At 41.6% G+C, this 16,429-nt stretch overlaps 1 protein-coding gene across 8 annotated transcripts in view; it reads right to left on the bottom strand.

The window, feature by feature from the left end:
* LOC115788697 (triple functional domain protein) overlaps positions 1–16,429 on the bottom strand; it is an 80,016-nt gene that overhangs the window by 42,155 nt on the left and 21,432 nt on the right. For all 8 annotated transcript variants that reach the window (XM_030741839.1, XM_030741834.1, XM_030741838.1 and 5 more), the window contains exon 3: positions 1,411–1,485. In XM_030741839.1, coding sequence (XP_030597699.1) covers positions 1,411–1,485 — 75 coding nt within the window. The remainder of the gene's footprint in view (positions 1–1,410; positions 1,486–16,429) is intronic.

Genomic DNA, 16,429 nt, shown 5'->3' on the forward strand with positions numbered 1-16,429 from the left:
CACAACAGGCCCTCACAAACCAACAGGTGATGGCAAGGTGGCTACAGCCATCTTTTATCTACAGTCTATTCTCACAGCCATCACTATGTGTCTGAGATGACCTTATCACTGACATCACACAGAGCCAGGAGTTTAAAAACAAACAAACAAAAAAACCCAAATGCATGTATTTTATGTGGAAACTATGCTTTTTATTTGAACACGGTGTGAATTTTGCTAATTTTATGCAGTGTTTGTTTACAGTATTTCTGCATTTGAGAGCTTTCTAGCCTGAATCCAATCTTTTGAAAATTATTCTGATATTTCAAAGGGTTTTTGGGAAACGTTTACCATCTACAGGATGTAGTCATATTTGCTGCAGAAATAATATTTTGCCTCTAGTTTCTGACCACTTGCAAAAGAAGAAGGCTGCTTCACTCACGTGGCAACTCATAAACACAGCCTGTCTCTGCTCAGCCCACAAATTAGTGAGTTCAGTCGGGTTGCTGTGCGCCTGTAGGCTTGACCCTGCCGCTCAGAGGAGAATATCAAACGCTCACGTGGCAACAGGCAAATGAGAGAGGGCGAACATGGCCGATTTATTAAGGGGCCAAATTGGGGATGATAGGCTTAGTTCGTTTACCCTCCTTTTCACCAGCGGCCCCTCCTCTACCTTCGTTTCAAAGCCAATTATTCCGCCAGCGAATACTATGGGAAGCTGACAGTAAGTCATCACCATGGCAACACTGCCCTTACTCTCCTTCGCTCAATTTCGGTGTTTTTCAGAGTCATTGTGTTTCTGTGACCTTCTCTGCTAGCGCACGACGCACACACTGATTAACGCACATCTCACATTTGGTTCTTTGGAGATCTGAGTGCTGGCATTTGCATGCATACAGACAGTAACACACACACACACACACACACACACACACACACACACACACACACACACACACACACACACACACACACACACACACACACACAGACACACAAGATAAAAAAATGTTTTTTTGTGTGTTGTGCAAATAATTCTGCTGGATGTTCTTGGCAGTCTGTATCTCCAGCTCAGCCTCCTGCGAGTTTTCTCTGGCACCACTCATGTCCGTGCGTGTGTCGGACATGGTTGAGCTTTCCTTGGACGGGGGAAGAGATACGGGCAGCTGTAGCTCTCTACGCTAACTGTCCTGCTTATACTGGTCATACAATGGACATCTGTGTCCATGAATGTGCTGAAAGAGAGGTCAAGAGCCAAGTGTCTGGGCCTCAGTCTGACCCCAGAAGTTATTACAGTGCACAACTTATCATGTACACACTCCATGTCTGTGTGTGTGTGAGAAAGAGGAAGAGGAAGTCCAGGAGAGTAGAATATTTACAGTTTAACATGTAGCAACTCTGTGTGTCTGTCTGTGTGACACACAATCTTACCTGACAGAAAGGCAACTTTCTCTTTGAGGATGGGAAGCACCTCCATTGCTCTCATCTCCTCATTTCTCCTAAAACCTGTAAAGAGAGAGAGAAAGGGATGAGGAAACAAAGAACACAGTGGTTCAATGAAAGAAAGAAAAAAAAAACAAAAAAAAAACACGTCTTCCTGTTCTTTTGCATTTGATAAGCCGAGCCCCCCCCAGCGCAGATTATTTGGGACACAGCAGATTTTGTCTAGTTGTAATCTGGTGATCTGCAGCTTTTAAACTCACAGTATTCAGTCCCATTTTAGATTGCGTGGATAAGGAGGAAAAAAGTAAGATTCATGCTCTCACACTCACACAATAAGACAGTGGCTGGAGAAACAGTGATGGTGAGGCTGTGAGGCCAGACACAGAGCTGCTAAAACTCTTACTGTAACAGAGGTGAAATGGGGTACCTTTTACCACTTTCAGCTAGAACAACATAAAATACTGCAGATATTCAAAGGATTCTCACAAAGTGAATGGCTGGTGAATTTTCACATCTACTAAATGCTGAGTGGAGAAAAAGCTTGCACTATGAGGATTAATCATAAATTAAACTAGACATTTTCACCTTACATGTGGAAAAAGCCCCCGTTTAAGACCAGGTGTGGGGGTGGGGGTGTCACAAGCTAGAGTACTCCTAGTGCCAGTCCCAGGCCTGGATAACTGAGTGATCAAAAGTACCAACACTGTGAGAGAAGCCTGGTGACTAGAAATGTACAGACAGAAATGTCTTCAGCTGTGTCCACACTGCAAGCGACATGGCCAGGAAGACCCAGAGAGGCCAACGGAAGTGAAGTACAGTCTGCAACTTCAAGCAACTATCGATGATATAACCTCAGGAGACCAGAGATAAACTTTTCTTCCAATGAGAAAGCTTCCAATGAGAGTGACTAATACCACTGAAATAAAAGTTATGGCTCTTTTACTCATTTATATACAAGCTTTAAAATACCTGCACATGCATCAGGACAGAGCCATTACTATGAGGGCTACCAAGCAGTGACACTGGCTTCTAGAAGGACATCAATCCCATTTTTCCAAAAGTTCTTTTTAGAAGAGCTATAAACATTCAATCAGATAGATCTATTTAATAATTTACACAAATAAGAATAGCCTCAATGGATGAATGCTGCTTTATACTGGCCTGCAGGCTAACATGTCATATTGCTACCAAGCAGACCAGTCCCAGCCATCGTGGTCTACACGGCAGTGCATCTCAGATGACTATAACAGATGAAGTCTGTGGATTGCCAGATTGACAAAATTTTATTCACCTTGCAGGACTATAAAATGTCTGCAGCATAATTGCACAGCAGTCTATCAAATATCAATAAATGTCAACCTCATACAATATCATTACGACTGACCTTCTGGGAAACATGACTGAAAATGTTGAACCAGCAGGCAAGAGACGAACACAGTTATCCATAAAGCAAACATGCTAGAAGTTAGAATTCTGCTAGATACATAACAAAGTGTACCTCCTCATTAGCCTAATACAACTGTGTTTTAATACAGTAAGTAATTCTGTCTCTGCGACTGCAAACCATAAATCCTGGGCAACTCCAATTGACTGTCAGCAACCAATTTAGAAAGCATCTTGGCTTTCCTAATTTCCCTGCTCTATCTGAGGAAACATGATGATTTTCTAAATGGTACCATTACCGAAGGCCAACAAGCTGTCAGCTACAAAACATGAATACAAATAAAGTTACTTCACCCAATTCTCTGCTTGCCTTCTCTTAAGTCTCTCAATCAGTGACATTTTCCTATAAATAAATAGTACCCGATTGCATTCACTGATGAATCACAATAGTGGCTGACCCTTCCGTTGCTTTATGAAAGCATAAACTTTCTCTTCTCCAATGCTGCAACTCTTATGGGAAAAATCCTCTGGCGCAGTTCATTACGACTGATGTGTTTTACATACTGGTTTGTCTAGGATAAATAATGAGAAGTAACTGGAGAAAAACCTCACAGCGATAATGTGGGTTACAAAACTGTCACCATGATGTGGTGTAAATGTCACGCTGAACCTCATGGGTGTGAAGGTGTCAAACAAGAGAAATTCTGCTGAAGAGATGGAACAGCTGGAGGGGGACAGTCGATAACCGCAAACCTTTTTTCAAGAAACTCCTGTGCATATACACAGAAATCCCTAAAGTGTTTAAACTTACAACCTTCACACACACCCACCCAATTTTGTCCTTCAGGCAAAGCAGAGGTCTAGTTTATGTGACTGATGGCCCAGACATTATTACCCATAGGACCCATGTGTATCTTTTTCTCTCCTTGACATTCTGTGTCTCACTGACTTTTGCCTCCTTTTTATTGTCAGCCTGGGCGTCAGAGCAATACTTGATTTATTTTACCGTGTTAAACCTTCAGCGTATGTAATGGTGTACATCTATACCTTTATGGACCGTCCCAGAAATGTAACTACACAGCATGATGGTAGTTATGTGTTTGGCAGTAATGCACAGTGTAAACACAGTATATTGAGGAGTACAAGGATAATACAGTACTACTGCTCAAAAGTCTTGAGCCACCCCTCATTTCTTTACATTCTGCTAGGAAAATGGCAGATAGGTGCAGAGATTTATTGAAACATGTGTAAACATGCATGGAATTATAGAACAGAAGGAAAAAACTGAGTTTGTATGATTGTAATGAGCTTGTAGGTCAGTATTTGGGATGACCAACATCAACTCAAGCCTTGGTGTAACTTCTTAAACTACTCTTCAGGAATAGTTCTCCAGGTTTCTCGAAGTACATTCAAAGCTCTTCTTTGGGTGTTGGCTGCCTTTTGTTTTGTCAAGATGATCCCACACTGCTGCAGTAATGTTGAGGTCTGGGCTCTGGGGAGGCCAATCCATGACTGACAGCATTCCATTGTGTGTTTTTTCTATCCAAGTATGATTTTAATGCATTGGCAGTGTGTAACACGCCCCCCCACCCCCCCGACACTTTCCAGATGGTATTAGATGGTGGATCAAAATCTGACAGTACATTTATGCAATCTCCAACACCACTGACTGTTTTACGTATGACTGTAGACACTCACTGCTGTACCCCTCTCCTGACCTCCTCTGTCCATATTGTTGAGAATTTAAAATAAAAAAATTCAAAACACTCCATCAAACCTGTTGCCACTGATTTTCAGTCCAGTTCCTGTGTCTTTTGGTGTACCTCAGCCTTTTCTCCCCATTTCCCTTCCTTAAGAATGGCTTCTTGATAGCCACCCTTCCACTGAGACCATGAAGAGTAGCTGGGTCAACTGAAGGGCCAGATGCATCTCTCAGGTCCTCTGTCATATCCTCTCTTAAAGATGATTTCAGATACTGTTCATCTTCTGTAAGTAGTTCTTAGGCCTGCCATTTCTTTTGTCCTCCAATTTCCTAAAATATTTTAAGGACGCTGCACACACCATGCTGAGATATGCCAAGTTTTTAGCTAATAGCTCTTTGGGAAATCATCTTGTTGGTGCAAAAATACTATTTTATGGCTGTGAAACTGTTATCTTGGCACTTTTCATAGATTCAGCTAAAGAAATTGGAACAAATTGTGTGTCTTTGCAACAGGCTGCTGGTAACAAAGGGCCTTAAGATACAAATGGGTTCTTTGCTAAGTTGTCTGTTATCTCTAGACAACACTGGTTCATCCCTTGATTTAGGTGCCTGATGGATTGATAGGTGTGTGTTAAGTGGCTTAAAACAAACATTAAAAAATAATCCACTGAAAATGATCATGCAGCAGGACTGGAGTGAAAATGAGTGAAAAAGTACCCAATGGCCAAACTCTGAAAGCCTTTCAGAAAGCCTGGAGAACTACAAGACAACTTGGAAACAGAGCAAAGTCTGGCTCCTTGGAAAGGAAAATATAAAAAAAATAAGGGGTAGCTCAAGACTGTCACAGTACTGTACTTCTGTGAAACAAAACATAGTAATTGTATTTGGCTTGTCAATTATTCTATGCAATAAGTAGTATTCTGCCAGTGTAGACACATGCCATTGGTCTTGTTTTCATAGCTCTGACAATTTTGAGTCTTCTCTCCTTCCTGGACTCCAAATCCAACACGAACAGCTCGGCTTCACTCCTGATGGCAGAACAAATGCAAACAATAACGCTGCCCACTGCAGAGGGAATTCAACGCGCTGTACTACAAATTATGCTCAAGAGCCCTCCTCTCAAGCACCCTCAATACGTGATTTTCCTCTGAGGTGCAATCCTACAGTACACGTGATACACTGTCTAACATGTGCAATTAAAGCTATTCAGAGATCAGCAGAGAGATGGAAAGGAGAAAAAAAAAAACGTAATTCATCTTTCTCTCCATTTTAATTGCACAGTCTTATGGTGTAGGGATGAAGCGGTAAGACACATACACACAATTTGTTACCGTAAATTACATAACAAGTACTGTAAAGGGGAGGAGTACCCTCTCTGTCATCCCTTTACCATTATCATCATACAAATGCTCAGACAAGCACCCCTCTCGGGCACTGAAGTGTATTTGAAAGTGTATTCCAGTCTCTGCTCTCTGCATGTTCTCATATTTACGACTGTATGCTAATGAGATGCTAATTCATTCCCGCCACCGGAGGAGATGGATGAGAATCAGGACTTGTCTCTATTTTTACTATTCTTCTCTCCTCTCATTTGTCTCCCTCCCTCCCTCAGGGTGCCACAAAAAACAAATTAGTATGATCAACTACATTTCCCACTGCGCTCCTGTAGAGAATGAGCTTGTAGCTCTTTATAGATGAAGCATGAGAGGAGGGGAGTGCAGACAGAGTGTGCTTGCTCTGGCTCTATTTCTGGGAGCCACACATGGGCCAGATCAACTCTCTGGAGAGGGAGAGCGCTGGGGGAGTCAAACTGGGTTGAATCTAAGGTTTATTTATTGATCACTATTTAAATTTTTTCTCACCACATGACCTGTTTTCTTCAGAAAACTCAAAAAGATGTAAACACAGCTGTTTTGTAAGAAATATTAATCATCATCGCCACAGCTTATTTTATCCAACCAACAATCAAAGCCAAATCGAGGTGGTCCCAAAATGTGTAATAATGTAAAAGAGATATTCAGCTGTCACACTTGAGAAGCTGCAAACAGTCAGTCAGTGGCAGTTATTCTGTGACACCCCGATGACCTGTCCAGGGCATACCCTGCCTCACCCTTTGACAGCTGGGATAGGCTTACCCCCACCTCCCTCCATGAGACTGAATATGATAAGTTAAGAAAATTAATGGATAGTTGCATCAAACTTGCTGCTGTATCTGCAGCTGTAACTTTAAGTCTTTTTTTTCATGAAAAATTAAGATAGTGTCAAACATAATGGAACAAAAACAGTTAAAGGTGCTATCAATATGAGTAGAAGTTGACCTATTGTTCTCTTCTGCTGTAGATGCACTGTTCCAACAGTGGACTTTCATATTGAAAATGGCCAAAGTTTTAAATACTTAAAAAAAAAAAAAAAAAAAAAAAAATCAATGCACCAACAGCATATGACCTTCAGATGGTGTTTTTTCCCAACTCTTAGCTCTATAATGCCAGTCCCACCCACCTACTCTTCAAACTTTCTGTTTACAAGAGACAGGCTATCAGAAGAAAAATTGCTTAAAGTCATGGGGAAGGGAGCTAAAACTGCTTATTTCAAACAGAGGCACTGGGGAGCCACAGAGGTCCCAGTAACAGAATAAAACTATCCATCCATCGGAGCCTATCCCAGCTGACATACAGCGAGAGGCAGGGTACACCCTGTACAGGTCGCCAGCCTGTCGCAGGGCCAACACAGAAACAGACAACCATCCACACTCACATTCACACCTATGGGCAATTTAGAGTGGCCAATTAACCTAACCCCAGTAAGTGCATGTCTTTGGACTGTGGGAGGAAAGCGGAGTACCCGGAGAAAACCCACGCAGACACGGGGAGAACATGCAAACTCCACACAGAGAGAAAGAGAGAGACATCGAACCCAGGCCTTCCAGATGGTATGGCCACCGTGATGCCCAGAATAAAACCATTCAAGTTATATTTAATACAAACACTATAAGAATGTGAGGATTTACATCTTTTCTTTGTCTTACATGAAAAAGCTTGAATTTTAGACTCTTTTCATTTTCTGCACCAGTTATAAAAAAATGATCATTATTCATGAAATCACCATGAATACATCCACATATGAATTCACATCTGCTATTGTGCAGAGATTCGAATGTTGTGGTCGTCGTTTGACAATATGGCCATTAAATTACATGAAAGCTGCTTTTACAGCAGCTGCCTACATTGATGCTCCCTCAACATTACCTCACAGCTTAGCACGAGCGTGATGTTTATCAGTGCCACTTATTTACAGCAGTGATGCCAAGCTAAATGCTAAAGGAGCATGCTTATCGAGGTGAACTGCAGCATATGCGCACAGACAGATAAGTCAGCATGTTTTCACCGCAGAGTGATTCATCTTCTGAAGCAAAGACAATCTTTGATGTTGCCTGCAAACCTGCTGTCTGATTGGCTGGCTGCCACTGAGCAGGAGGATAATCAAAGGTCAATGAAAAACCTAATGTTGACAAGATGACAAACAGAAAACCGCTGTGTCTTTGGAAGAGAGTGTGTGTATAAAGAGAGCACACAGTGAGTGCCTTGTAGTTGTGTGAATTTGCTACTGTACGGCAAAGTAAAAACAGTCGCTGGATTAAGGTTTTACACACACACTGACCAAAACACAAACAAACCATCCTTCTTGTTTCTAGAGGTTGCCTGTGTTCATGCACATCTGTGTGTCTATATAGTACAATATCCATTAGCAGTATTTTTGGCTGGATTTTTATATCACACACACGCACACACACACACACAAAAAAAAAAGTGAAAGGTAAGTTTAAAGACACATCCCCCCCATCACTTCCCAGCACTCTGCAGTGCTCTGGGAACAGAGAAAGTGGCACAGCAGCTAAATATAGAGTGGCCAGGTCACACCCACACCCGCACAGAAACAGACCGGAGAAGAAAGGTTTCTGGGTAAATGACGAACAAAACCAACTAGGAGGAACTTTGAAAAACCGTAAGCTAATGAGACTCATTGTGTCATTACTGGGCTGAGAAGAAGAAGAAGAAGAAGAAAAAAAAAAGCTCTGTGTGTGACAGTAAGAAGGAATGAAGTGGATGGCAGAGAAGGAGGGAGGGAAAGTAAGGAAGACTGAGGAAAAAGAAGGCAAAGGATGAGCAAATGGGAAAATGACAAATAGCTAAACACAAGGAGGAGGTAAAGACAGAGATGAAAGCTCCTTTTTACTGAAAAACGCACCATAAAGAAATAAAAGTGAGCTAAATTCTGTTTTCATTGGATTAACTGAGAGATGAGGAGGAAGGGTAGACAAAGGAAATGATGGTGATGACTGCAGGGTAGATCTATATTTGCCTCCCCCTCTTCCTATGCGCCACCAGACAGGCAGCACTGTACCTGTCAACTGGATGAGGGAGGAAGCAGTACAGGCATACTGCCACTTGTGATTGGCTGTCCAGCAGGCCATGCTTGAAAATTTTTCTCTAAATTGTAAAACCTCCATAAATTGCTGTGGATTTGGCTTTGTTTGCTGATGGAGAAATGCAGTCCGCTTCCAGCATCATCTAATCATAGACTGACTGGCCGATGTGCTGAAGGGATCCCAGTCCGCTGTGGGCAGCGCTGCCGCAGTTGAAGCTAATCCTGAGATTCCTGAGGGGAGATATTCCAATCCTGCAGACAACCAAAACCACCCATTTTTGGTGATGTCTACGCATCCATATGGAAAGCTGGAGCAAACCTTTCCAAGCAGAAATTGGGCTACCAGCGCAGACACTTGGACTCTGCACAAGCATACTCTGTGGATAAACAGTATCACTGTGAGCTGCTAATCTGCCAGTCTTTTGGAAAGGCAGGTTAATGGAGGTAATCCTCAATGTGCAGGAGGGGCAGCAATTATAATATGCCTGCACTGCATTTATGAATGAGGAGAAGCTGCTTAGCACAGGAAGTGAGAACTGAGGTTGTAGGGAAAATGCTTGAGCTCCACCCACGTACAAACGGATCTTCTCATTGTGCACCGCTTTGCAGCTATTGTAGCTAATTCTAATGTATTTACCAGATTGCCATATGTCTGTCGAGTGTTTTTCCCTTCGCTCGCACCGACAGTTGCTTCAAAGCTCCAATCGCCTCAAAGCTGAAATAACTGTACCCACCCACTTACCATCGCTGACTGCTATTTCAGCTGCCATTGCTAGAAGTCACTGAATTTCCTTAACGTTCATTGATCCCTGGTTTTCCCGTGTGGCTGCCCCTTTAGAGCGCAGATTTTTATTTTTTATTTTTAAAAAGAGAGAGTCAATGTTTCTATCCTTGCTGTTGCTCTACTGGGGCCACTCAGTATTAGCCTGTGCTAGCAGAGGATATGTTTGTATGTGTTAACTGTATCAGACTGGATTTATGGACCCTCCTCTTGAGATTCAGCAGCACTTAACTCTTATGGTGGTGATGGCACGCCAAGATCGAATGCTGAATGGTTGAAAGGTTGTGTCGTACAGGGAAAAGGACGATCATAGCTAGGTTCGCTTGATGAGAAAGCAGTGGAAAACGACAAGGATCAAAGAATTAACCAGTGATGAGCAGATGTTATTGATTTTAAGAACTAAGAACAGCACAAACAAACAAGAGCAGTGCACATTACCAGCTGTTTCACATACTTGCGACACAGTTACAACATGTACATGTGCGCTTACAAAGCTCCGCCGAGCATAGCAAAAAACAAGTTACAAAGTGCACTGTGCATAAATACGCTGGAATCACTGCAAAGCATAAATACAATGAAAGCCTTGAACACTGGTTGGGTTCGAACACTGTCAGACTATCACAACTTCATTCATTTGTCTACTCACTTATTCTTTCGTGATTCTGCTAATATGGAAAAAAAAAAATCTGGATTTCTGTTACACAGGAATATCCTGCATGGTTCCTCCATGATAGTGATGAAACATCTAATTTAGGGATTTCATGGCTTTGTTAAGCCCCAACTCCACACTTAACTGTACTATTAAATTGAGTAGGTGAGTACCTTCACTTGGGCAAAGAGACAAACCATGTTTCTTCTGTAATAAATGACACAGCAGTGAAACTATAATAAACCAACGGCAGCTTAAGTGTAAAGAAAGCTTTAAATTAGCAGTAAAGTCACATTGCTGTTTTCTGATCATGAATTCTACCATCCAAAGACCACTGCGGATTTTAAAGTATGTCATCGCTACATTTCAATATGTTAAACAAAAGCGATTGAATTCTAGGGACCTATAATATATTATAAAGTACCTATAATGTATATTATATAATATACTATTTTAACTAACTAAATTTCAACACTACCTTCAGCAGGTGCAGATAACATTAAAATTAATAAAGATATAAAAAGTACAAATTACAAGAATGATTAAAAGTTGTAGCAAAATTATGTCACAACCAACGAACTGGCTGAGTCATGTTGGGACACTGAATTCAAGGAAATGCTTGCTGTAAGAGTCACAGCTTACCAAGAAACTTCATAATCCATTCATAGTGCCATGACAGATAAAAGTTCATAGCCAGTAGTCATTTTAGCCTTTCTGAGTCAGTGACAAACTGTAAGAAATAAATTACATTCCTCTTTTATTTATAATCAATAAGCCATTAGCTACCAATGAGGAGGTTATTACCTTGCTGATGTCTACATTCAGGAATTCAGGGAAACTGGTGTCCAATGCCAATAACTAAATGAAGAATTTACTGTCAATAGTTCAGATGGAGGAAGCTTGTGTATCCCATAAGACCAAAAAATAAATAAATACACCTTAATGAACTTTTCCAAAGCAACACGAAGCCCTGACATTTCCTGTGTCGCCTGCGTTGTATGAAGTTGGTGAAACAAAATCATCACTGATAGAGCTACACCCATGGGTGAGAAAGGGCAGGGGGATGAGAGCGGAAATGCCAGGAATGTCCATCATCCTTTGGCGAAACTACCAGAACAAAGTCAGTTCATCATTCCAGGCCAGGACTGTGTTGTGCATGTGTTACACTATATAAACACTTGGCACACACCTCAGAGACCTGAGATTTGTAGTGGCCTCTGAGTGGGCATTAGACTCAATTTACTAAACAACACAACAACAACAAGACATCCCCAGAGACTGTGACAAATACCTCAGGGAGGGGTCGGTGTGTGAGTGTGTGAGAGTGAGTTGAATATGAAGACAGAATGCAACAGCTGTGTGCACACTAACAGATGGGACGGGTGGTACAGTCAGCTGAGAGGAGGAGGAAATGCTCACAGCATCTTCCCATGAGATTAAAGGGCAGTTACATACAGGCGCAATCGCATAATGGCTATCCAGCAGCTGACTGGGACCCATCGCTTCTAAACCAGCTGTTATGGGTCAAGAGAAACCAGATTCGCGCACACGAGTGTGAATCCCTGCATAGCTGTGGACTTCCCACATTCACAGCGTGCCATAAATTCCCTGCTGAGGGATGTGTGGGACTGTCAGGAATTCCTTGGGGATAAAGGAGTGGACAACAGTGTCTCCGTAACATCAGGAAAAAGAGAAAGATGCCAGACAGAGCAGTTTGATTTGATTGCATGCTCATTTTATTCACAAATACTACACTCTTGATGGATTTAATTACATTTCTACACTTAAAATTGATTTCACTGAAGTATGCATTAAACCCTTTGAGACCTATAATAGAACAAGTCTGCCAGACCATTACCGTTATACATGCTGTAGTACCATCGTGTGGAATATTACAACTCACTATACATCAATAGAACCTTCAGAACCTTAATTATAATATGTATGAAGGTAAACCATTATACATATTGCACATAATGCACATAATGCATTATATTTAAGTGTAAATCCTCTGGTTTTATATGCAAAAAGACTTATTGCACTATCATATGTGGTTTCAATTTTACCGGCATTTAAAAGCAGTTGACAGTCAGGAGCGCTGGCGATCCAGCAGGTCACATGGATTTAACATACCTTGTTAATTTCAGAGCATTTCCTTTACTATGAAGAAAAAGCTGTACTATAATATCAAAATTAAATATATTTAAGACTATAATCCTCCAGACAGATTCATCTTGGATAAATCCTATACTGCTAAGCCTTGGTGACTGTTAAGCTTCCCAAGCTTTTTTTCCACAGCACATATTACGTTCAAAGTGGCCATAGCATTGTTACGGGGAGTGCTGGGCTTCTTTAAAATTAAAAAAAATAAATTTAAAAAAAAGCCACTGGAGTTGGAGTAAGCCTACCTTCAAAGTAAATGTTGAGGCTTATCCTGAAACCAACACATCAAGAATAAAAGGTGTAACTTTTGCTTTGAAGATAAACAGTCTCCATTTCTGGTTTGCATTGAACTTTTCATTGTTTCACTACGACTCAGTGGTTAGTTAGTGAGTGCCTGCAGAAGCAGAAGCAGAAGAATGAGACTGCGGATACAAGTGGCAGAAATGAACCTTCTCTGAAGGGTGGCTGGGCTGTCCCTTAGAGACAGGATGAGGAGTTCAGTCGTTTTGGAGGGGCTCAGAGTAGAGCCACTACTCCTCCACACTGAAAGGAGCCAGTTGAGGTGGTCACCTGGGTGAGGTGTTCTAAGCATGTCTTACCAGGAAGAGGCCCCGGGGCAGACTGAGGACATGCTGAAGAGATTAACTCTCTCGGCTGTCCTGGGAACACCGAGGTGTTCCCCTGGATGAGCTGGAGAAGGTGGCTGGGGAGAGGGAGGTCTGGGCTTCTCTGCTCACCTGGCAACGTGGCCCTGGATAAGCAGAATAAAACTAATGGATGGAGGATTTATTGTTTTATCATATTAGGTGTGAACTTTTATTGAGATGCGTTTCATTCATTGTAGAACAATGTGCATCATTCATAATGCAAGGCACAATGCGCCACATTTTTCGGCTGCAGTTTATTAGACTTTCAGATGTTAATTTGTCAGATTTTAATAATACGTGAACATATTTTGTAGTAACACATTTTCATATTAGACATCAGTTTATTTTAAGTATTTTTTTCTTCTCCATTGTCTGTCTGGAGTATGATGTGGAATGTTCATAATGAACGATGCAATGCTTCACAGTTAAGCAGCATTTAAAATATGATTCATTATTGAAGAAGGTGATTAATTTGTTTAGATAGCTTTTGACATTGTCTGTTAAATACTCCTCAAATTTAACTTGATATCTGAGTGTTTATTAGTTTTAGACTAGTCGTTAATCAAAAATTTTTTCCTCGTTTAATTGACTAAGAAATTAGTCGACAGGAACCTCTCTAATCAATTTCACCAAGTGACCGCCAGCAAGCACTTGCAACCGGTCAAGTAAGGCTAATTTTTCCCCGCTAACCAGTGGCTGACAGGCAGTTACCAACCAGTCTCTAGGCCTGTGAGACGAGGGGCTGATGGACTACTTAAGCTGCTATTTCTGCACATCTGCAACAACCCACCTCCACCTTAGCTCTTCCTACAGTGCCAAATAGGTTATCACTGATTCCTGTCCTGTGAGGGGTCTTGCTGTTGCTGTGAAAAAGCCACAACACCAAATATAAAACAATGATGCAAGAAGCCCTGATCTGACCAGCTGCTGTGATGAGAAGCAGCTATGCCACTATAACAATGACCTTACTGTGGGGACAGTTGGCACTGGCTGTACATACAAACAAGTGGAAAAACAGTTTATAAGAAAGAGCATGAAATTACAACCTATTATTTTATCTGGTCATTGAGTCATATGTAGGTATATTTAGGTGCCATTTGAGCAAATTCTGTATCAGTCTATGAAATTTACCCTTTCAAAAATATGCATCAGTACAATAATGCAACAGTGTCACTATTTTTCCCTTTACCGCCCTTACACTGGTAAAATATTAAACTTTTACTCAAGATTTTTGTGCAGCACTTTCATTGCATCCGAAACCAGGTGCTGTTGATGAAAATGATCAATTATCTAAAAGCACTGAGTTGACAGCATAAGTGACTGAACAGCACAGCCCGGGGTGTTTGTTTCCAGTCCATTCAAATTCTCCGTGTCCTTCCCCATTTTCCTCTTTGCGTCCCCGAATCTGAGTTTTGGCCTGGAAGACCGAGACAGATCGCACACCATCTTTCCTTTACCCCCGCCTCGTTCTGTTCTCTCCTTCCATCCAGACCTCTAATAGCAGGGTAGGCTAACCGAGCGAGAAACAGGCCAGGGTTACCCCAGCGACCCAAACACAGCAGGGGAGAAGGGAAAAGGGAGGGTGGAGGAAGCAGCAATAAAAGAAAGACAGAGAGAAAGAAAAGGAGGCTTGTTATTGGTGCCAAGAGTTCAGTCGTCCGGGTCTATTAATGCCACCTGATCCTATCCTGACAAACCGTGACGAGACAGGGAAAAAAAAAAACTAATAAACTATTAGTGCTCTAATAGTGAGAATGAAAAAATAAAAAACTAATTTCCCTTCTCCACATTGATTACTGAGTTACTGAGTAAGTGATAGGAGTGGCTGATCTACAGATAGCTCCTGCATGTCAGACACTCCTGCAACATTTTTCTCTGCTTCAGCTATTCCCATCTGCTCGAACACGCCATCTTGAGGCGATGCTTTCAGACTGCAGAATGCAGCTGATTACTGAAGATTTATACAAAATCATTTCAACAAGCACTGCAGCAGATTATACTGGACACTTCTGGACAGACACAGACAAAGGAAGGCTGAGAGAGAGAGAGACACAGCGATAGAAGTCCCAGGTTCGAAAGCTTTAACATTACCTAACAGCACTCTCCCCACCCTCCCCCTCTCTTGCAGCCCACTTTCCAGCCACCCAGTCAGACCAGTGGCTGAGGAGGCCAACAGATGGACAGACATAATCCCACTGCACACCACCACCTCTTCTAAACCAGGAAGTGATAACTGTTACGCAGCAGGACGCTTAAGAAGAGCACCATGCAGAAAGGCCAAACAGTCAAACTAAAGCCAAATATTTTTCTGATGTAACTGCATTCATGTTGCTTTCATTGCCTTTTCCTGCGGGCACTGAAGCTGTCTCTATAAAGACCCTGGGGCTTTGCAGCAACCTGCCAAATCACTGCCCTTCCTTGTATCTAAAATTTGAGTTTGCTTTTTTTTTTTTTACTTTACAAAGTCATAATGTTGATACTCTTAGACTACAGTCATTTGAGAACACCTTTTACTAAAAACTCTATGAAACAGTAAAACTTCTCTCTGAAGCACAGGGAAGTAATAACCTTAAATATCAAACGGGCCATTAAACATGTCATTTCAGCACATATTAACTCTCATATGAGGAAAATAACCATCATTACCTACTTTTTAGGCTTGAGCTACATTGTGAAGATTAAAAAAAAAAAGAAAAAAAAAGAAAGATTAAGTACAACTGATAGGAAAGGACACAAAGAAAAGGTCATTTAGGGTGAGTGATTCTGAGTGAATGGCAGTTAGTGTGAATAAATCATGGGGCAGACAGCATAAGTGTCCATCTCTACTCATCACTAATAGCCTGTTGTAGCTATAGAGAGAAGTGCCAGACATGGGTAGCTACTCACATCCTGTATGTGTTAGGAGCTGGAAGGGATGGAGGGGTGGATATGGGGAAGAAAGGAAAACTGAGGAGATATGGAATTTAGGATGACAATGACCTGCATTAATAATGTGTGTGTGTGTGTGTGTGTGTGTGATGTGATGGAAGATGGTTCACAGATCGAACCATCTTCCATCAATGCCATTAGACTAGAGCACTGTGAACCGCACAACATCCAACATCTTATACTGCTACTCCGCTATATTTCGGGTGCAAATATTATACTTTATACTCCGTGACACTTACTTATTTAGCATCTACTAAATCTATCATTAATAAATTATGATGGTGGAACAGTGGTTCCAGCAACAATGCAAGTTTGCTAAATAAAGTATG

This window comes from Archocentrus centrarchus, chromosome 11, assembly GCF_007364275.1.
Source record: "Archocentrus centrarchus isolate MPI-CPG fArcCen1 chromosome 11, fArcCen1, whole genome shotgun sequence".
NCBI lineage: Eukaryota > Metazoa > Chordata > Actinopteri > Cichliformes > Cichlidae > Archocentrus > Archocentrus centrarchus.